Raw genomic sequence first — 22,009 nt, forward strand, 5'->3', positions numbered from 1 at the left:
ACCCACCGAAGCTAAGTGGCAGAAACTGTTTGTTTGTCACCAGTCATGGAGGTCCTTTATAATCATTCATTGCCCTCACATGCAGTGCTGGGAAAAGGTATTTTCCTTCTGGTTGTTTGCACATATGTCCTACTTACATGTTTCAGATCATAGAACTAATTTCTGTATTAGACAAAGACATCCACAATGTGAAACTAAAAAATGTAAAAAGATTCGATTTATTAAACTTTGAAGTTTAAATAATTAAAACTAGCTAAAGCGACCTAGCCCCTTGTTAAATCATGGATTAACTGCTGTTAAAGAAAATTTTTGAAAAGCTGAGCTCAGTTTTTCTGGCCACGCCCAGGAATGATTACTGACAGACTTGCTGTATCAGCAGTGTAGGTTAGCTGTCATTTACTTCAAGTGAACACCAGTGATTTCCAACACACTGTCCTGACTCGGGATATGTAAGTGTTTCAGTACCATTAGTACTCTAGTGTTTCATGGAAATACAGTGTTGAGGTCGGTACCTAAAAAAAGTAATGTATTACACATTACTTGTTCCTTTTCTTGAAAGTAATCCAGTAGCATTCTTAAAGCTGAGTGGATAAAGTGATTCATAACACTCTTTATGTGACTTTCTCATTACTCTGCAAAATAAACTGAAACGCTTTGTCACATAATTACCAGTTATAAACATAAACCTTAGCTACAGTCCCACACACCACCACAAATCCCTATCTACAGGACACACATAGAACATAAAGCTAAAAACACAAAGCAAAGATGAAAGAGATTTCAAAGCGATCGCCGCCATACTGACACTCTTCTACTTTGAGCCACTGAAGTTTTGAGTGTGGCACATTAGGATCAGTTGTAACTTATGGCACAATAGCAAATATACATAAAAAAATGTGTGACTGAAACACACACCCTTAGTAATTTAATCTAACAGTATTTTTGCTGACTGAATGGTACGACATTAACTAACTATGCGATTAGATGTGCATCTGACTAGTTTTTAAGTTATTGCTATAAATACTCCAAAAATATTGTTGTGCTCACACTCATCGTAGGTATAAAAGATGAATGCACTGCTTGGCAATTCCCGCTATGAAGCCTCAAGCCGAGCATTTTGCAGTAAAAATCCTCATATTAAAAAAAACTGTGACAAGTGAACTGTGAACCAAAGGGACTCTGCATGCTCATTGGCTGACGACTTCTGTTTGACAAATCATTAGCCAGTTAGCATACCCTGGAAATTACTCTAATAACAACCATAATTTAACTTCACGTACTGTTCAGTATGACCTAAAATTTGCAACTCAGCTTATAAAGCCATCACAGAGTATTTACTGAGGTGACACGTGAAGGAGGACGGGATTATTTTCCCATAGATTTCTGCACAGCTGATTGTTTGAAACCAAGACTCACCCCCTGCTGGCCATTAAGTAGAATGCTGGTAGAATCCTAAATTCATCTACTGACAGTGATCAAACCTGTTTGATTTTTCCAGTACAGATGACAACATTTTGATTTTTCTGTTATTTCAAGTAAAGAAAAGGCTATCAAATTGGCCTACTGTTGCCAGTTATGCCTACATAGTCAGCTAACTCAAAACATGTACAATTCTTTTCCAAGATAAGGTAAGATAAAGATTCCTTTATTGCCGCTGTACATAGACATTGTACACTTCAGCTGGCATTTACTCGCCAGCTGAGGTTTAACATAGCAGCTGGTTGGAGGCTGAATTGCATGTGATTGTGGATTATGTTCCAGTGTATCAAGTAGTAGTATTAAGTCACAGAAAACAAACATAATAATTGCATAAATATTGGTTCTCCTAAACTGGAAGAACTTTCACCGATCATGATGGACTCACAGACTTAATACAACATCTTCATCTTTAGAAATGAAGAATCGGTTTGTGTGGCTCATCTGATAAATTTCAGAAACCCCGGAAACCCTTTGTAGACTGTTAAAACTTAGCTATGACTAACACTTTCCACTATTTATATGTATTATATATACCTGACGTTCTTAGACAACTAACTACCTCAGTAATTCATCTCTACAGATTAACTACCTTGTACATCTGCTGGTTTGTTTAAATGTCACTTTTGTTTTGATGTGTTTTGTGTTTTTTGACAATTATTGAAAAGAATTAAATAAAAAGAAGACTACTGCTCTCACCTGCACATCCTGTTTATGTACTCCACAGTGAAAATGATGGATGCTTGTTTTGCCTTTAATTGAAATAAAATGTGTTTGGCGGCTGAATTTTAAGTTACTAATAAACTGTTCTCATTAAAATATGATCATAGGAACAGAAAGTTTTATTACAGAGGCTTTTTTCAAATAGGCTGTTTGTTTGACATTTTATGACAATCTTATAAACATATGTGATCAGAATTAGACTGGAGACTAACTGATCTCACTGGAGCCTTTTCACATTTTGCTGATTTTCATCAGTACCTAAGGAACAAAAAAGACTCTTGAACCAGTAAGCAAAATATGAAATGACTGTAAGAAAGTCAGATTGTCAAAGTATAACCTTTAGTTGAATTATTGTCTTATTTCCCATCACCTAATCTTGCGTGTTTTCATGTGAATCATTTGGTTAATCTTTGCGATCAATCATTTCTCAAAGTAGAATCCACCCTAACAGATTAAAATGTAAGCAAAATATAGATTTTTGCCTTTTCTTCCTCTCTCTCTGTCCTGTTGTGGAAACTTTAAAAGCAAAAAACTAAACTTTTGTTTTTCAGACTCACTGTTGTTTTGTCCTTTTTTCCCCTACCTAATAATGTTATACCACGGTGTAAACAATTTGCTGTGAGTTGTGGTTAATCTCTGTGTTACAAAATGTGCCCAAGACCTTTTTCCTGAACTGCTGATTAGGGCTGTGAAGTGAAATGAAGGGGAGGGGCTGAGCCCAGCAAGACGCCTGAAGGCAGAGCCTCATTTCAATGAAGTCACTGGTGTCTGTTGCCTGCTTTATCTCTCTGGCCTGGTGAGTGAAATCTGCTTCTGTCTTGCACAGCTAGCTGAGGATCTGATAAGAAAGCACCACGGAGTTGTTGGTTACCACCGAGGCAGCATGCGGAGGATGCTTTGGGGGATGTTGTAAGTTTTTTAAAGGTTAGTTTTCAGATAAGAAAAAGCTACCTTCTTATTTTGAAAATGCTGCCCAGGCTTCTTTCACTTGTAGGTAAGTTTCTTGCTCAGGACTGGAAATACAGGCGATAAAAAGAGTTGCTTCACTTGTCTTGAAGTGCGTTTGGACTTCACAATGAATAATCAAACCACAGGGAGGACCATGGTCCCCACCATTCCGTCCATTATGTTCATTTTCGGGGTGGTTGGAAACCTCATCGCCATCGTGGTCCTTTGTAAATCTCGGAAAGAACAGAAAGAAACTACGTTTTACACGCTGGTGTGTGGGCTGGCGATCACGGACCTGCTTGGCACGCTGCTGGCCAGTCCGGTCACCATCGCCATTTATGTGAAAGGCGCGTGGCCCGGAGAGGACCCGCTGTGCCAGTACTTTGGATTCACCATGCTTTTCTTCTCGCTGGCAGGGCTCAGCATCATATGTGCCATGTCGGTAGAGAGATACATTGCTATAAACCATGCCTATTTCTACAACGACTACGTGGACCAAAAACTGGCGGGACTGACTCTAGTAGCGATCTACATCTCAAATGCTTTTTTCTGCGCCCTGCCAATTATGGGCTTTGGGCAGGTGAAGAAACAGTACCCACAAACGTGGTGTTTTTTAGAATGGAGGAGCAACAAGACCAGCGATGCCGCCTACTCCTACATGTATGCTGGTTTCAGCTCTCTTCTTATTCTCGCCACTGTCATCTGTAATGTGCTGGTGTGTGTGGCTTTGATCCGGATGCATCGACGCTTTGTGCGTAGGATGTCGCTTGGCACCGATGTGGGACGCAGCGTGGACCCGCGAAGAAGAGCACGCAGCTTTGGTCGTCTGGCCGGTGCAGAGATTCAGATGGTTATTCTACTCATAGGCACATCGGCAGTAGTCCTCATCTGCTCTATACCACTTGTTGTAAGTTTTTTATTTTTATTTTTTCGGTTGCATGTTACCATTACGCACGATTTACGCATGGTTCTTTTTCACACAAAAATGTTTTTTAAGTGCAGAAAACTGTTTAGTTAGGTTAAAAAAATGTGAAAAAGAAAAAAATATCTGTAGTGAATAAACTTTTCCTTCCACCTTTTCAGCCACAACACTTACAGTCCAGATTAATCACTCTTACTCAGCACATCTGCTGTATGCAGGATTATGTAAAAGTGTAAAACAGTTTACATTAGAAGTGAACTGACTCTCTTCCCTTTCATGTTTATATTAGTGGCCTCTCAAACATACACATCCATATCTTTTCATTCAGTCACTATTCTCCTCTCCCCTGCAGGCTCAGGTGTTTTTAAACCAGCTTTATAAGACTCCAGTGGAGGTGCGGCTGGACAAAAACCCTGATCTACGGGCAATACGTTTTGCCTCTTTTAACCCCATCTTTGACCCCTGGATCTACATCCTGCTCCGCAAGGCTGTTCTCATCAAGCTCATTGAGAAAATCAAGTGCCTGTTCTGTAAAATGGGAGCAAGAAGGCAACAGAGACAGGGAAACTTACCCTGTATTGATACCTATCAGCTCTCCTCTGTGATCTCTAACAGGGACTCTAACTCCTTGGTGTCTAGTGACCAACGAGATAGCAACAGCACCTGTCAAACCTTCCTCTACTATAAAGATAAAACTGAGATGTGCACTGAAAAATGTCCTAAGTCAAGCAAACTCTCTGCTTCACAACCACCTTCAGCAAGAAATTCACAAGCTTCTTACTCATCCCAAGAGGGCAGCGCTGAGGATCAGACCAGAGACGAGACAAATGCAATCACAGATCATCCATCATCTCCATGCCCTAAAGATCCAGCACTTCAGGTCACGCTGAACACCGAGACAGTAAAGGAGAAATGCATCTGACCCAACCAGAGAAATACTGTTTTATTTCTCTACAACAGACCTTTTGAAGAACTCAAAAATGGAGGTAGCACATAAATAATAAGTAACTCTTCTATCTAGTAGAGCCCATGCAGTGGGAAAGAGATAAGTGCTGTGAGTGATATCGTCCCGTTGTTTGTTTCAGCACCCAGCAACCTCAGTGATGACTGACTGTGTGAGCAGATTTTGCCATTTTGCCTAAGAAAGATGTTAGACACATAACATTGATGAAAAAACTTATCATTCTCAATTTCATTTACTTTGTTCAACCATTGTGGAAACCTTTACTGTAAAGCTCTATTTACTGTCTCCAAACTGTGCTGACTACAAGCTTGTGGTCAGTGTAGTAAATGAAATAGTCCTGATTGTGCTTCTTGTGAGTAGTCACTATGAGTATTCATATAGTTATTGTTAGGATTGATTCATTTGGAAACTCACTGTACAGTGCTTTTTGAAGGGCACAGTCACGTTAGCTCCATGACTAATGTAGAGTAGAGTTTATAAGGTTGTGAACACAGACGTTTTTGTTCTACAGCCCGGAAAACACACAAAGATATTGTCTCAAATTATTTAAAAAACAAAACAAAATACAGCGAGGGCACAGAGGCTCTTGTTCCACAGTAGACTGGGAAATTTCAGCATAATTTCCACAGCTACAGAAAATGTTCTAGAAATCAGTGGATAGATGCTGATTAATGAGATGCATTAATTGGTCAGCTTGAGAAGAATCGAGTTCTAAATGAGCGATCTTGTGTAAAAAATTTTTTTGTGTGATATATAATTATTCTTCTCTATGAGAAGGTCAAAATGAATAAATTCCAGCTCCAAAAGGATTACTCGTCCAAAAGACATATTTATGTGCAGTTATAAATTGTATCAGTCATGCAGTTTGATCAGTATTTACACTCACAAATTGTTGTCTTTCAACATCACTATATATAAAGTCAGGACTCAAAACATCAAAGAACCTATTGAAAAATGTTCTGTATTAGTTAGGACTGAAGCTAAAGGTTAATTTTAGGAGTAACACTTCTCTTTGAGTGTAATGTTTAAAGTGAGATGTTCAGTTTTGCAGGAAACCAAAGTTTTTCTTGTCGAAGACATGCTGTTTACAGTGAAACAAAATCAGGAAAAGTCTGATGATGCTCACATTTAAAAAGATGGTACCAGCACCTTTTTCCTCCTTGAAAATGACCAGATACCACCCAATATCCGATCTAATATGAATTATCCAAGATCACAAGTCTAGATTTAAATATTATTCTCAAGTTTCATGTGAGTATACAGCGTAATCCTCCTCTCTGTTGCGTTCATAAGGCAAATTCTCCATTTTAATATTAAAAGCTAAACCTTCTGGTATTGTAACACTATACAGACTGAATTTTTGAACTCCTGTTGGTTTGAAGTTTTTCACTCAAATTATCTTTTTGTCTGAGTTTCAAGACCATCAAAGCACACATTGTCCCTCTTTTCCTTATCACACCGTCTTAGACTGTTGCTTTCCTTGTTTCTCTCCTTGCTGTTAATTTACAATAGGCTCATTTGTGTGTATAAATGCAGATAATGACTGACGATGAACATTGTAAACATTGTACAGTATGGGCAAAAGTTAGGGATTGACATACAAGTTGAAAACTTTTAATTTATTTTGAGTCATTAAATTATGCACTTTATGCTCAGTTGTGGTTCATTTTGTATTGCAGAGTGAAATCTGTGTACATGCATATACTGTATGAGCTTTGAATTCATTTGCTGTGGTAATATATTATATCTGTAAATATGACTTGATGTACAAGAAAAAAACTGAGTGGAAATGACTGAGAACTTCTGTCTGATAAGAAATATATATGTCTACATTTATGATGCAGCTGTAAATGAACACTAACTGTTTCAGAGCAAACATCGCCTTTGACATGTTGTCATATTTTATTGCCATAAAGCAGAACTGCTTAATATGAGCTTTCTTTCTCACAGTCACATTTTCCTTGTTTATATTTAGTGAGATCATCTCATGACCCCCATTAATTCAGACAAATGACCCTGAGAAAAGCGTGCTACCACTTTTCCGAAGTTTACAGATAAATAAACACAAATGCGATTATTGCTAGTCTACAACAATCTTGCTGAATCTTGATTGTGTGAAAGACACACACACAATAAGAGGAAATCAGAGGTCTTTGCTCTGATGGAAAAGAAAAATCAGGGGTCTCTGGAAGTAGAGCTGCCCCAGAGCGCTTCTCTCCTGAAACAATAAACACAATTGAAAGCTCCAGTTCACTGCAATTAAGCTTAAACAAGCATTGCAGTGGCTTAAGCAAACACCTCGACTACAAGACAGAGTGTGAGAGGATCCTCCAGACTCTGGGAACAAGACGCGTTAATTTAATTAAACTGTGAAAATCAGGATTGTACCGTAGCGGGAGATGGTGATACGTGGAACATTCATAAAGATTCTCAGTAATTTGATCATCTTTGTTCACCAGAGTCTGCAATACCCAATTAAATGTATAAATGGAAAAGCAACAAGATTGAAATCAACCGTCTGGGTGAACAGGTGCACAAGCACAGCCTGTACAAATGTTCAGGATTGCCTCAATAACCCCAAACAGGCAAACAAGTAAGTGGTGACGTCTTGATGCATTCTCAATCATCCAGACAAGTAAATCTCCAAAAGTTGATTCTGTTCATCTGGACGTTTTCAGTGGGAGAAACGTTTCGTCACTCATCTAAGTGACTTCTTCAGTCTCAGCTGACTGCAGGTTTCCCCAATTATGGAAATGTACTGTTTATAAGACAGAATCAACTTTTGGAGAAGTAAGTGGTGAGACCATCAGCTTTAAATTTCAGCAGCGAAAAAAGATCTCGGTGATGCTCAGAGAATTTGACCTCATGTGATGCACAACTTGACATGTTGTGTAAGTGGCAAAGCTGTGATGCTGCTTCAGCGGGGTCCTCTAGTGACAGTCTGTGCACTGTCACCTCTGTGCTCATTGATAAACAACAGAAAGCACCTGTTGCTCAACAGTGTCTGCTGTCGCCCTCGGTTAAGGAGGAAATTAAACAAGACGAGTCTGAAAATATGTCAGAGCCAAAGCGGAGTTGAAGCAGGTCTTAGTGCGGGCGCTTCATCCCTCGGGTGATGGCGTCAAAGAGAAATTAAATGTAATTCAAAGGGAAAATATGATCCTCTGTGGTGTGTTTGGAGCCGTTCTTTTCACATCAGTGTGACAACCATCCTTTCTCCATGTGACATCAGTGAAGCCACACAAGCTAAGTGCTAATCTCCTCTTTTGTTACAGCAATTACATTTTTTAAATAAAGTTAAACATGGAAAATACATTACAAATAGATTAAACAAACAAATGGTATACAAAACAAAAATATACTATAGTAAAACAATATTTTGATGAGGTAAAAATTAACCCGACATCAAAATATGGACAATAAAATAAAAGACATACAAATTGAAACATAGACATAAAGTAACAATATAATATACAACAATTAAAATATTTTAATTTCCACAGAGTAACACGAGAATTTAAAATGGCCTACTAAAAAAATACAAAAATATATTTTAACAAAGTACTGCAGTCTGCATTACCTTAGGCTATGGCCCAATAACATATAGGTTTATACAATCACTTAACAAGCAAAAGATCCTGGCTGGGATCTTCTTCAGAGTCCCGATTGACTGTGGGGAAAAAAAGAGAGAATATATGTGGTATTATTATTATTACTATTATTATTATCATTATGAAGGGGTCCCAAAGTTAAACAGGAATTTGTTGAATGTAATTTTGTTTGTCTTACGATTGCTTGTTTACATTTTATTTATTTTATGCTGAGAGCACCACAACCTGAATCCGTCATGATGCCAGTTTATTAAATGAATCCTCCACCAACTCTACAGTTCTACTACTTAGTCAGTGAAAAATTACATATTTCCTGTGGCTGTAAAGAAATGTTTCTGAGGGAGACAATCCTCCCCTGAAAACAAACCTGAAGGTTTTATTGTGAAAACATTTTAAGTGTTCTTATGAAGAAATGTTTCTGAAGTGTGAACCAGGCTATCAGTGGTGACAGTCCTTGATGTTTTCTTAATTCTAACCTAAACTGACATGAGTAGAGTGAACATGAATGAACATGAATGTAAACAGAAAGTGAAAGAAAATCTTTTTTTTTTTTTTTTTGAATGATACCAGATAAAACACAAACGCTCAGTTTGGTTGATCAGTTGAGTCTTTAGTGCCACCCTATCTGCCTTTTATTGATTCATATTGCTCTTTGAAAGTAGATATGTAACTTCAGGAGCACTTGTGTTGGTCGTTTGAGATGGCACGATCATTTGCAGGCTGTATTATAATATCTAAGTTAATAAGAACAGCTGACGTGGAAATTGAAAGACATACTGGAGGTGCTGGATTATCGGTCCAAAAATATTAACAACTGAAAGCAACTTGACAACTTTCAGTCTTCAAATTTTTTTGTGTCAGTTTTGATTGAGCAGGTTTTTAGCTTTGGTTAGCTAATACTACATCACAACATTTTAAATTCATATCTCTGGCTGGGGTTATGATTGTGGGGTTTACTGCCTGCCATGGCAAAAATAAAGGGCTTGATTTTTTCGAGTGGTGGCAAAAATCTCAGAGCAAATCAGTAACTGTTCTGCAAAACGTTTGCACGTGTATACCTAAAGATGACAACATTTTATTTGATATCAGTGAACTGACTTCCAGCTAAAGCCTTGTTTTTTATACTTGAGACCAGTGTTGGTCAAGTTACTGATTACTTCCCCCAAAAAGTAATCCTGTTACTTTACTGATTACTTATTTTCAAAAGTAATTAATTACTTAGTTACTTTTTAAAAACACGATTTACAACCTGAATAGGTAATGAAGCAACAGATCTTTCAGCCCAATTCTACTTTTTCTGCATAATCCATCATACAAAATGTAATCAAATGGAAAAGTCTCTTTTTAAAACTTGTTTTATTAGTTTTAATCTTTTAACTTTATGCATCAAGCAAACTTTAAATTATATACGACATTCTCTGACTGGAAGAAATTTGTTTAACATTTAAACCTATTTTCTGCACATTCCAGCACATAAAATATTTTTTTTTTTGTGTGTTTACACTCAGTCTTTCAAATAAATGCAAGTGAAACACAGCAGAAAATAAATAAAATCAAAGACTCAGCGGTCCTGTTGCTCTATTTTCACCTGTATAGCAGGCGGATGTTTGCCCTGGTGCAGGTGTGTCGCAGCGGTCAGTGGAAGAATCCGCGAGTTTGTCTGTGAATTTCCCATTACGTGGTAGCGTACTCGGTGCTTGCTCGGAGGTTAAGGGTTTTTTTCACTGTAAAAAGAAGTTTTCTTCCCACGGAGTGAACAGCGGACGCTAATGTTTTCGTCACTTTTTACAGAATCAAACTCAAAGTAAGGTCAGTACTTACACGCTTTAAACGCTGCATGCTCATACTCTCTCCGCACTCGATATATCATCCATTGTTGATTGTTGCACACAATGACTGTATAAAAGATGGACGACGCGACAGCACCCCAAAAATGAAGCCAAAACATCTCTATCGCCCCCTGGTGTCTGGCTGCAGTATAGGTCATAAACCCCGCCTCCTCCATGTTAGCGGATGGGACTAGGGTCAGACTAAAATAAATTTATTCTCCTAAGATTAACTTTTTCCAAAGATTCTTTCTTTTGTTATCAATAGTTCTCATCACGCTGCTTTATGTCCAAGGGGTCTCCTTTCCCATAAGTTTGATTCTAATTCCTACCGTGGTGATGTTGAATTGGGGTGTAACGTCATCATAACAGCTTTGACTGACAGCTGCAGTCACGGAGAAACTTGCGTATCTCTGTTCGGGAATAGCAGATAGAGCGTAGGCTCTGAGAGGACGGCCAGCGTTTACGTTACGAAAACACGCCTTATTGTTTTAACCTGACAGACTGAGGTGTTCTTCAGTAAACTGGACTACCCGACAGAAGGACCCGAGGCCCCGCTGCACTTTTTCGGTAAGTTAAACGTGTTTGTAAGCTAATCCGTAACTACCGCGCTAGGTCTCAGGACCTAGCTAGCTAAGATGAGCACTCGGCTGTTGGGGAAACTTGTTTTGTAAAGTTTGTTTAGCTAATCCGTGCAGGTGAATGAATTTACCCTGACTAAAGAAATCAAGAGAAACGCCCCGGGCTGCTCAGTCACTAATTATCGTTACTATACTTTTATTACAAGTGTTATACTGTAAAAGCAACAGGCTGCACTCTGCTTCAGCTCCTGTGTAGAGCTGATTATTAAATATGTGCAAACAACAGCATGTTTTCAGTCTCCACATGTGTAAAGAGTAACACCAATTTTTTATTTTTTTAAGCTTGTACCTCAGTAACTCCTCATTAATCTGTAACTATGGATTAAACTGTAGAACTGAAAAAAATGTAAGAGAAGAGCTTCAGATCCTGAGTGTGAGGACAGAAGGATCAGCTTTATTTCAGATTTAAGAGATAAACTTTATAATTCAGTTGTGATGATTCTGTTCTCTTTGTTATTACAGGAGCTGCCCTCAGATTCGGACCTCAGCACCACCCAGTGACAGCAGACAGATCATCCAACATGTTCACATGTTAACTGCAAAATTAACTGATGAAAACAGTGCAAAGGTTAAAGTACCACATGTGCTGTCAGTGAAAGCTGCAGCTGTTTTATTGATAAAGTTAAAGACAAAAAGTCAAAAGGATTAATCACCCCTGTAACTGTGTCACTATACATCAGCATTAACAGGACCTGTTTGGTGTTTCTGAGAGCTGCTGATCTCAGACCTGCACAGCTTCCATTTTAAACACTTTATGTACTCAGCTGCATGAAGAGCACGTTTGAGTTTCTCTGACACAATTAAATAAAACCTGATGAAGGTCAAAGGTCGTCACTTGTATGTTTAACTATAAACTTGTGATCTGGAATTCTTTTACAGTTTTTTGCAGATACTGTGTTATTTACCATAAAGTGATTCAGAGTTATTCATACCAGAGTAACCAGAGAGGATAATATATTTTTAAATATATAACTTTCTACAGGACTGAATATAATATCTTTATGTAAAAGTCCGGAGACTCTGGGGAGTATCAGAGTATTTATAACGTTACACGTTACACAAACCAAAGGTCTCCATCACAGTGTTCATGAAATGCTGGGTTTATCCATCTCCTGGGGCGGGCCTACAGAGGAGTGCTGAAGATTTCCCTGTGAGGGAGCTGCTGGTGAAGATGATAAGTCCCGTTTGATCAATGCGATGAGCTTCAGTCTTCCTGGTGTTTCTTAAATGAAGCCTCTCTCAGTGGGTCAACAGAACATCTGGCACAGGACAGCTGTGATGAAAGAAAGGAAAGAAGTTTCTCCAAACCTCTGGACCCAGAAACCCAGCTAAGTCCTCATGGTCTGCCTCACTAGTTTCTCCCCAGGGTGAATGTAGCTGTTGATATAATATAGACTCTATTATTAAATGAAAAGAACAAATTAGACTACACTACTGAAACGTTCTGCTGCTGTTTTTAAAGTTTCCATGTTACCTGACTGTAGACGGTTCTGAAGAATTAAACAGTTTTAGATCCATTACACTCACAGTCTTAAATGCTAAAATCTCAAAGGACAGCATTACATTTTTGATATTAACAGTAACTCTGGGCCTCTGTGGAGTGTGTAGCTGATCTTATCGCTGTCTAAAAATGTATAACAAAACCTAAGGAGTGCTGAATCATTCAATAATACAGACTATTAGAGTAACAGGTGTGTAGCATCGCTAACTAGCTAGCAACAAGCCCCCAACACATTGCGTATGCTAGCGGCTAATCTAGCAAACAAATTAACAACAGAGTGATTTTAGATATTGTAGAACTATAAGATGTTAAGCTATGTGTCTTTTTCATAACAGTGACGTGGTTGTATTTACCTTAATTTAACAAGTCGTCAGTCGCGGTAAACCCATCAGCAAAAAAATGGAGCAGCCGGGCTACGTAAAAAGTGTAGGGGGGCGTGTTTGCGGTGTGTGGGCAGGAGCGTGAAGCAGTCGCTCCACCTCAAGTCACTACTGCGCAGACTCTGGCTCCAAAAATGCAAGATGGCAGCCTCCACAAGCGGATATTTTGGCTTCATTTTTGCACAATGGGAGGAGGCGGTGTCGCGTCGTCCATCTTTTATACAGTCATTGGTTGCACACAGCTGTTGCCACAATCGTCGCACTCGCTTACGTCATTGTCATGAGACACTCTCGCAAAAAAATCACGGTTTTAGTAACGCAGTAACGCAGCGTGCTTACGGGAAAGTAACAGTAATCTAATTACCTTTTTTGCAATATTCAATATTTACTCGTTACTTGAAAAAAGTAATCAGATTACAGTAACGCGTATCTCTGCTTGAGACATTATAAGTGAAAATAAAGAAATACTTTAGTACTTAAATGACCACTTAGATTTCTTTCTTTTTTCCCCAAATTCTGATTGTTATTGTCACATTTAATTTCAATCTCCAAGCAATCATTCCATAGAAGACGATAGTGTGAACAGCTCCAGGGCAGAAATTGGTTAGGATTGGGCTCCAGACTGTGTTAAATCCCACACAAATATACAGAATGTAGGGCAACTTATTTCAAAGTTTTTTAAAACAGAATTATGTACAACAGCAAGTTCCCATGAAACCAGCAACTAATTAGTAACTTTGATCTCTGCTGTTATACAAGCAAATAGGAAAAACTTAACCACATGAGCTGACCTGTTAGGCAACAGACAGTGGAAAAAAATAACACAGTATGTCCTTCAGCATATTTCTAAATCAGTTTTGTTTTTACATGGGAAATGAAATACTTCAACAAAAGAAAAGTCTTACTGCAGTTACTTATCTGAATACAATAAATGTTGCTGGGAAACGTTTTACACAGTAGACATAAGTGTGGAGTAACAATGAAAGTGTTACAGCATGTGTTACTGTTGCTCCTCTGTGTGTGTGTGTGTGTGTGTGTGTGTACCATGTTTGCATATCTTTGTGGGGACTAACAGCCTTTATGGGGACAAAATCCCCGTCCCCACGGGTTTGAAAGCATTTTTAAGGCTACGTCCACATTAATGCGTTTTCGTTTGAAAACGCATCGTTTTCTCTCCATTTTGGCCTCCCGTCCACACTGAGACGGCGTTTTCATTCAAGGAAAACGCAGCATTTTGAAAACGCTCTCGAAGACGCACACATTTGAAAACAGTGCTTTTGCCTCCCAGTGTGGACAGTGAAAACTGAGACTTTTTGAAAACGATGACACATTTTAGTCATGTGATGCAGTCAAGTGACCAATTAAACTAAGATAGCGGAGGGAATTATACAGCAGTAGTTTTGTTTGCTCTCAATTTTGACAGCCCTATTAAAGATTAATATCAGTACATGCTCCAGATAGCTTTTCTTCAAATTCTGTAATTCTCACTCGCTTTTGCAACTTTGTACATTTGTGTTACTTGCAGCAACAACTCCATCTCATTGTTAGTTCATTTAAAAAACTCTGTGCTTTTCCTCGACATTTTTCCGCACATTTCAAAGAGCAAAGTAAATAAACAGCAGACAGAAATGAGGCGGGTCAATCGTCTTGCATTTCACGCATGCGCAGGACTGGAACTTAAGCGTTTTTGGCCGTTTCAATGTGGATGCACAACTCTGTGAAAACGACTGAAAATGATAGTGTGGACGCAGAGCGTATTCAGACAAAAACGCCGTTTTCAAATCTATCCGGGCTAGTGTGGACGTAGCCTGAGACTCAAAATGTGGTTTAAGTGCCAGGATTACAATTAGGTCGTGATTAGGTTTAGGCTAAGGGTTAGGGTTCTGCATTCTGTTTTGATGGTTAGGGTTAGGGTAAGCGGCTAGAGAAAGCATTATATTAATTAGATGTCCCCATAAAGATATGAAAAAACGACTGTGCATGTGTGTGTGTGTGTTTGTCTGTAGTCCCCAGAGTCACATTTATCAAAGAACAGTAGGTCATTCCTGCAAGTTTAGAGTTCACAGAGTCAGTAATTTCCAAATGTGCATTTCAAATGAGTCACAGACCACCCAAGATTTGCTTTATTGCTTGCGCAAACGTCATATTATTAAGGAAATTAGCTGAAGCGGGTCAAATGTAATAATAGCAGTTAAAATAAGTGAGTCATCGACACTTGTAGGGTTATTTATCTGACAAAAAGTGTTGTTTTCTTTGGTAATTACAGCATAGAGCATAGAGTAATGCTGTAAGTGACTGTCAAGACAAACATTCACTTATTCAGGGCACATACTCCTACTACCAAACCTCCACATCCTCTCCATGATGTGCCTGACAGTCACAGGAGCATGGTCACCAAAAGACTCGTTTAAAGCCATCAGAGAACTTCACAATAAGTAATAAGGTACAGTGAACCAGGCATTAGCAGGGGATTTATACTTCTAAGTTAAATCTATACCGTAATTACATCATATTCACAGACCCCTCTGAAAATGTACAACATAACCCACGTGTTGTGTTGATACAGCCTTCAACTATTAGGATGTTCTGTACTATTTATTCCTCTTGTGTATTTCCAGCTACTTCGTCACAACAGTTTTAGAGTTTATCTGTGACAGATGTCACCAAATTCCGGGAAGGATATTGCCAAGTACAAAAAAGTGAAAAAAAAAGGGGGGGGGGGCTAGAGAGAGAAAAGATTAATCCCAGGAGGGAAAAAAATGCCAAAAACATCACACAAAAGCATGAATGCTGGTAACAATGTTGTCACAGTGTTGACCAGTTACATGGGTTATGTCATAGGCACTACAACATTCACCACAGAAGTCTAGATAAGCCATAAAGATGGCAGGAAGAGAACAGACAGGAAGTAAAAATACAACATGAAGAAATAACATTCACAATAAAACAGGAAGCAGTAAAAAGAACATGGAACTGTCATCCTGATTTATCAACGCTACATTAATTAATGAATAACTTCAAACAGGTAGTCATTTATTAAATTTGAAACTTAAAAAGGGAAACAATAGAAACCAGCCCAGTAGTCCAAACATAAAGATTGTAAAATCTTTGCCATGGCCAGTAAAAACCTTCAAACTATAAAAATAGCACCACATCATTGAGAAATGATTTATTAAGACAAAGTTAAGTGTCTATATTTATATGTGGTTTAACCCCAAAAAATGCAATACTAGATTCTCGGCTCACCGCTTCAGGTCATCAGGGAGGTGCTCCAACAGAAAGTCACATGTTCACATACTGGAAGCTAGCAGTGCTTCCCAACTCTCACCGTTGTTTCTGCCAACTCTGGGGCCTCGCTTAATGATTCTTGCAGCTCTCAGCTATTTTTTTTTCTTAAGTCACCTAATATAAGTACATTTCTCTGTTGTTTTCTAAAATAATAATTAGCCCCTGTGATCACCTATTACATACTGAGTGGAATGACCCCTCATTGTTCCTTTGCACCATTAATCACTACAAACATGTTTATTCGACTTCAAAAGCTTTACTAGATACTCACTGCTGAACTGCTTCGCTCTCCAGGAATCAAATTACTGAATCTCTGTCTGTGGGTTTTCCTTTAAATAAATGTTGCTCTGAAACAGTGTTGATAGCTTAAACCTGCTTATATCCTGATTTGTTTTAAAGTTTCAACGTCTCATAACTCAAGCACAGCTGCACAGTGTGCCATAAATATTTAAACATATTTATTAATCACAGGCAGACGTACTGACACAGCGAATGTGAATTATGAATCACAGAGAATGAATGTCCCGGTGTTTTTTTCACAGTTGTCTTGAGTGTTGTTATTTAAAAATATGGCTATTTTGTGCTGGATACAAGCTGAAGATTTACATGACAAACTGTTGTAAATTTGTTTGGTTTAAAAAGAAGTGCTTGTCACATTAAAGCCTGTCAAGGGTATTACAACATAGCAGGCACCAGAAAAAATAGTGTAAATGAAAACAGGTTTGCAATTTGTAGAGCAATCCTCTAGCCATACTGACTGCTCTAAATGCTTTACCCGTTCATACAGAACATCATTTATCTCCCTCTTCACCTACAGCCCAATTAGAATCATCAATTGCCTAACACATCTTGGAGATGCTGGCAGACGGAGAATATGCAAACCTAGGGTTTACCACCACGGCACCACCATACAGCCCAGGTTCATTCATGTGCACAGTGCTGACATTATACACAGACATTATCCCTGCTATCCTCCCCTGTATGTGTATTATTCATGCTGATTTATTTGATCTTTATGTCTCAGTTTATTATAGGAGACAACTTTCGCTGTTCAGATTCAAAGACAGCTCCCTGTCTCAGAAACCTAGGCACATCCATGAGGTCCTTTTGACTTTGACCAGGAGTCATGATTCCACAATTTCACTACAAACAGCACCGCCAGGAGCGTGTTTGCTGTTTTTTTCCTACTTTTCACTTTGCAGAGCCATGTGATTTGACCCCTAGGGTCAAACTGTGAACACGCAAATTTTCTGAACTGCAGTGTGTGATATCACGCATACGTTTTTTGGGCCTCATCAAGCTAAATGTTTCTTGGATACCTGAAAATGTAAAGGTTGCTGCTTTGACATATTTCAGAAAATTCAGAGTACTTTGCAGAGGTTCATGTGCAAGTCGTCAGAACAGCAACTTTTTAACAAAGCCGCCCAAAGGAGACTAGTGGTAAGGGCGAGTGGCCAGATTTAAATAACACATGGTTTGGGAATTTTTGTGGGGGTGCCGACATTTCTGATCACACCTTGTAAATGGTCCTGTCCTTGAGCTAACAGATGTAACAAATTGTGTCAGTTCAACACACTACATCATACTTCAGTTTAAGATCAATAAGTCATCTTAAATATCGCTGAGTATATATTAACGTTGGGTTAGAGCTTTACCAGATGATGGTACAGGGTAAAGTGATTCAGATTTGAGGTATTTTACCATGATTTTTAATTTATCTGGCTTTCTTCGGGTTACTGTGAGTCACACAAAAAAATCTGCTAAAACTTTGAATCACTGCAAATGGGCTCTTTAAATATCTGATGTTGCTGCTGCACTAGCCGACTATTTGAAAACCATCTGTAGGTGAAGTAAGTTGTGTTTCTGAGCCAGCAGCATGCATGGGAACTTCTGATGAAAGGTAGCTTATTCTAGCATGATTTAGTGGATGGTTCATTTAGGCTGCTGAAATAAAACAACATCCACAGGTCATAAATCTGCTACTTTATGCCAGTTTGGAAAGGTTTATGCAATCTTCAACTTCAATAGGGCAAAAAATTAGTGGGAAAAGTGCACCCCTCTGTATTTAATGAGTAAATTACTCTCAAAAGAGTACCTAATAGGCATGTTATTAATCATAATAAGTGTGTATTGCATGTGTTTTTGCTTGTTTCTATGTGCATTTGTGTGTAAATGGGAATTGCCCGCACTGCTCAGGTTCCTTGTTCTTGTGATTCTTGGGTTCAGTTTCTTTTCTTCTCACCAAAGGCAATGAAACGGTGTCCTCGTTTCAACTGCCTGGAACGGGGACCACTAATTTTTGATGGCACGGGTCAACATTTGTGTAAGTGCTTTAGCAGAGACTATGTATAAGCATGCTCATTTGCACGCACTGTATCAGATGTCGCTTCTAAGTGCACTTTCAGCAAGCCCAAAAAAACTATCAAAGAAATGATGGCATGAAGCATTTATATCAAATCTGTTTCTCTTTAACTATCTTTTGCACCCACACAAATTTCCAAACCATTCTCCGCAGAGGAAAAGGAGTGCTTTCGTAACGCAATTCTTATATCCTTTCAGGACATTAAATAAATAGTTAAAAAAGCCAAATAAACAGAACCTTTTTGTCAGTTGTCCAACAGTTTTCTGTAAACTGGATCAAGTTCCTTGTAGCATTTAAATACAAACCCAAAAAAGGCTTTTGCAGATAAACAGATTGAGTCACACATCATAGGATTCATACTAACTATTACGTTAAGCATGATGATTTCATTTTGAAGTAAATAATTTATTTACATAATTTATTAACATTTTATAAATCAGTATTTACCAAACTGCTCACTTTTCTGGACAGTTTTTTTTTTTCACTTTACTTTTCCACCCTGAACCTCAACACTAATGTACAGCACTTTAAATGATTCATAAAGGGGTTTTTGGTTAATAATTTAAGTTGTGAAAGACCAAATATTTGACATTACATTGGAAAAATGGAAAAATGTTTATGTGTATTCCTGCTCCATGATCTTTTCTTTGGTACGCCTCTTTTTCTGACACTCACCTCTGTAAGATCTAATAAATACAAAACACCATCATTTTCTTTCGTAAAAGCCACATCTCACCCTGAGGAAGTAATCTCCTTGAAGTACCCATATCTTAAATGCTGAAAAATAACAGGAAGCCCAGACTGAAGGTTGAAAGATGTTGATTAAGTAAAAGTTTGAAATAGATACTAAAGCTTATGTAACTCTCTTCAAAGACCAGGATGTCTTTCTGTCTGGGCTTTGACGCTGACAACGCCACATTCTTCTTGTTTCTGCTGGTGAAGTCACAAACTGCTCAGAGTATGAAAACATACTTGTGATCGTTTTTTCTAATATTTGGAACAGTTTTCAATAAAAGGCAATTACTTTGGGGCAGACCAAAACTAAAAGATAAAGTTAAATTAATACCTTTCTTCATATGAATGTTATGAAGTGGCTTAACATTTAGCTTACTACTACAGTTAATAGCTATCAAATAAATCAGCGCCACCATCTGATTTCATTCTCAGATGTTTGAAGTTGTTTAGAGGACTAGTTATATGTGTACAAATACAAGTTGGCTACCTTTTCTTTGTCACTGATTCTGTTCATAATTTTTATGGACAGAATTTCTAGGCGTATCCAAGTGGTGGAAGGCTTCCACTTGGGTGGACTCAGAATCGTCTCTGCTTATCGTGGATGCAGTGGTTCTGTTGGATTCATCGGGTGATGTCCTCCAGCTCGCACTGGAACAGTTCACACCCGAATGTGAAGTGGTGGGAATGAGAATCAGCACCTCCAAATCTGAGGCCATGGTCCTCAGCTGGAAAAGTGTGTAGTGCCCACTCCAGGTCAGGGATGAGTTACTGTCCCAAATGGAGGAGTTTAAGTATCTCGGGGTCTTGTTCATGAGTGGTGGGAGAAGGGAGTGGGAGATCAACAGGTGGATTGGTGCTGCGGCTGCAGTGACGCAGACACTGTACCGGTTTGTTGTGTTGAAGGCAGGGCTGAGTGTGAAAGCGAAGCTCGTGATTTACCGGTCAATCTACATCCCTACCCTTATCTGTGGTCACGAGCTTTGGGTAGTGACAGAAAGAACGAGATCACAGATACAAGCGGTGGAAATGAGTTTCCTCCAAAGGGTGGCTCGCCTCTCCCTAAGAGATAAAGTGAGGAGTTCGGCCATCCGGGAGGGGCTCAGAGTAGAGCCACTGCTTCTCCATATTGAAAGGAGCCAGTTGAGGTGGTTCAGGCATCTCATGCGGATGCCTCCTGGGCGCCTCCTGGGTGAGGTGTTCCGGGCATGTCCCACCGGGAGGAGGCCCCGGGGCAGACCCAGGATATGCTGGAGAAATTATATCTGTCGGCTGTCCTAGGAACGCCTTGGTGTTCCCCCGGACAAGCTGCAGGAGGTGGAGGAGAGGGAGGTCTGGGCTTCTCTGCTTAGGCTGCTGCTCCCGGCCCCAGATAAGCGGAGGAAGATGGATGGACCTTTCCAATGACCTTTTGTGAAAAGTATCAATCATATACAGGTCTACTGCTGTCCTTGATTACTCTAGCTGATTGAAGCTTGTATTGTGATACTAAGTGGGATTGTAAAAGAGAAAATAAAACCTGATGTGAGTTGTACTCAAAAATGTTCTCGCCCAATTTCAGTCATAAATCCCACTTTTAAGTTTATATATACTTGAGCCGTGTGCAGATGGTCAAGAGGAAGGAGATCTGATGTAACCATGACAACTGAGTGTTTTAGGGTTTGTTTCTTTCTTTCTGTCGGTCTGTCAGTGAAGACAATGCAAAAAAAGAGGAAATGCTGTAGAACGGTATCGTTAATCAAATCAATCGAAGTTAAGTCAGTTTTTATCACGAATGCTTGCATCTGGTGTCCTCAGATACTGTGACTGTGTTCATAATTAATAATAAGTATTCAGTTTGTTTACTTGCTAACATCCAAACATGCTGCTGAATGCTGCTTTGGTGCCACTGATGACTTTAGACCAGGAGTGGGAAACATTATTTCTCAGGGGCGTGAACTGACAGATAAAGCAAGCAAAGGGCCACAACTGGGTTAAAATATAATGCACACAGCGCTGAATAACAAAAGAATAAGTCAAGTCAGTGAAAGACTTTTCAAATGTAAACACTCTTAACTTAAAATAAACCCACTGAAGTGCTCCATCAACCTTTAATCCTTTTAAACTGTTACATTGTCTTCAAACTAGCATTTGATAAGTTTTTACTGTAAACTTTAGCTTTTGTGTTAGCATGTTATGCTCAATATTAAGTTATGCAGTGTTATGACTTAATGACCGCAGAATTGAATTCATTGCATATGAAAGTATTTCATTATCGGTACATTAGCAGTGCAGCACTTCATCATTTTCCACATATACTTATATGTGTATCAAGCACAGTCCCGCTTTGTTGATGTTTATTATTAAAGATATTTTTAAGTGAAACTGTAGTCCAATGTTAAAACCGCAGCCCACAGAGACTGGGCAACGCTACCCCAGGAGAAATGAGGAATGAGGGCTACATTACTATAAAAATATTAGCCACTTTAAACAAGAACATCTGTGTGGGTGGACTGTGAGTGTGTAGAGGCATTAATTGTTGTAGACAAAATGACAGTTAGTGATTAAGCTCAAAGTAGAATTGATTGCTAAAATGAATTTAGTAAACCACCAGATGGGTAATTATATGAGCTCTCAACAATGATTGCTGCCACTT

General features: G+C 38.8%; 1 protein-coding gene across 1 annotated transcript; it reads left to right on the forward strand.

The window, feature by feature from the left end:
- The first annotated feature begins 2,965 nt into the window (after positions 1 to 2,965).
- Positions 2,966 to 6,964, forward strand: ptger4a (prostaglandin E receptor 4 (subtype EP4) a). Its single transcript, XM_063490127.1, has 2 exons — positions 2,966 to 4,054; positions 4,422 to 6,964. The coding sequence occupies exons 1-2, from the start codon at positions 3,275 to 3,277 to the stop codon at positions 4,989 to 4,991; spliced, it is 1,350 nt and encodes a 449-aa protein (XP_063346197.1). The 5' UTR covers positions 2,966 to 3,274; the 3' UTR covers positions 4,992 to 6,964.
- The last annotated feature ends 15,045 nt before the right edge of the window (positions 6,965 to 22,009 follow it).

The sequence above is a fragment of the Pelmatolapia mariae genome, linkage group LG12, assembly GCF_036321145.2.
Source record: "Pelmatolapia mariae isolate MD_Pm_ZW linkage group LG12, Pm_UMD_F_2, whole genome shotgun sequence".
Taxonomy (NCBI): Eukaryota; Metazoa; Chordata; class Actinopteri; order Cichliformes; family Cichlidae; genus Pelmatolapia; species Pelmatolapia mariae.

Bases quoted from the DNA above. Each gene is read 5' to 3' on its own strand.
- ptger4a (XM_063490127.1), top strand. From the start codon at position 3,275: ATGAATAATCAAACCACAGGGAGGACCATGGTCCCCACCATTCCGTCC. The intron at 4,055-4,421 runs GTAAGTTTTTTA...TCTCCCCTGCAG, and splicing joins TCTGCTCTATACCACTTGTT to GCTCAGGTGTTTTTAAACCA.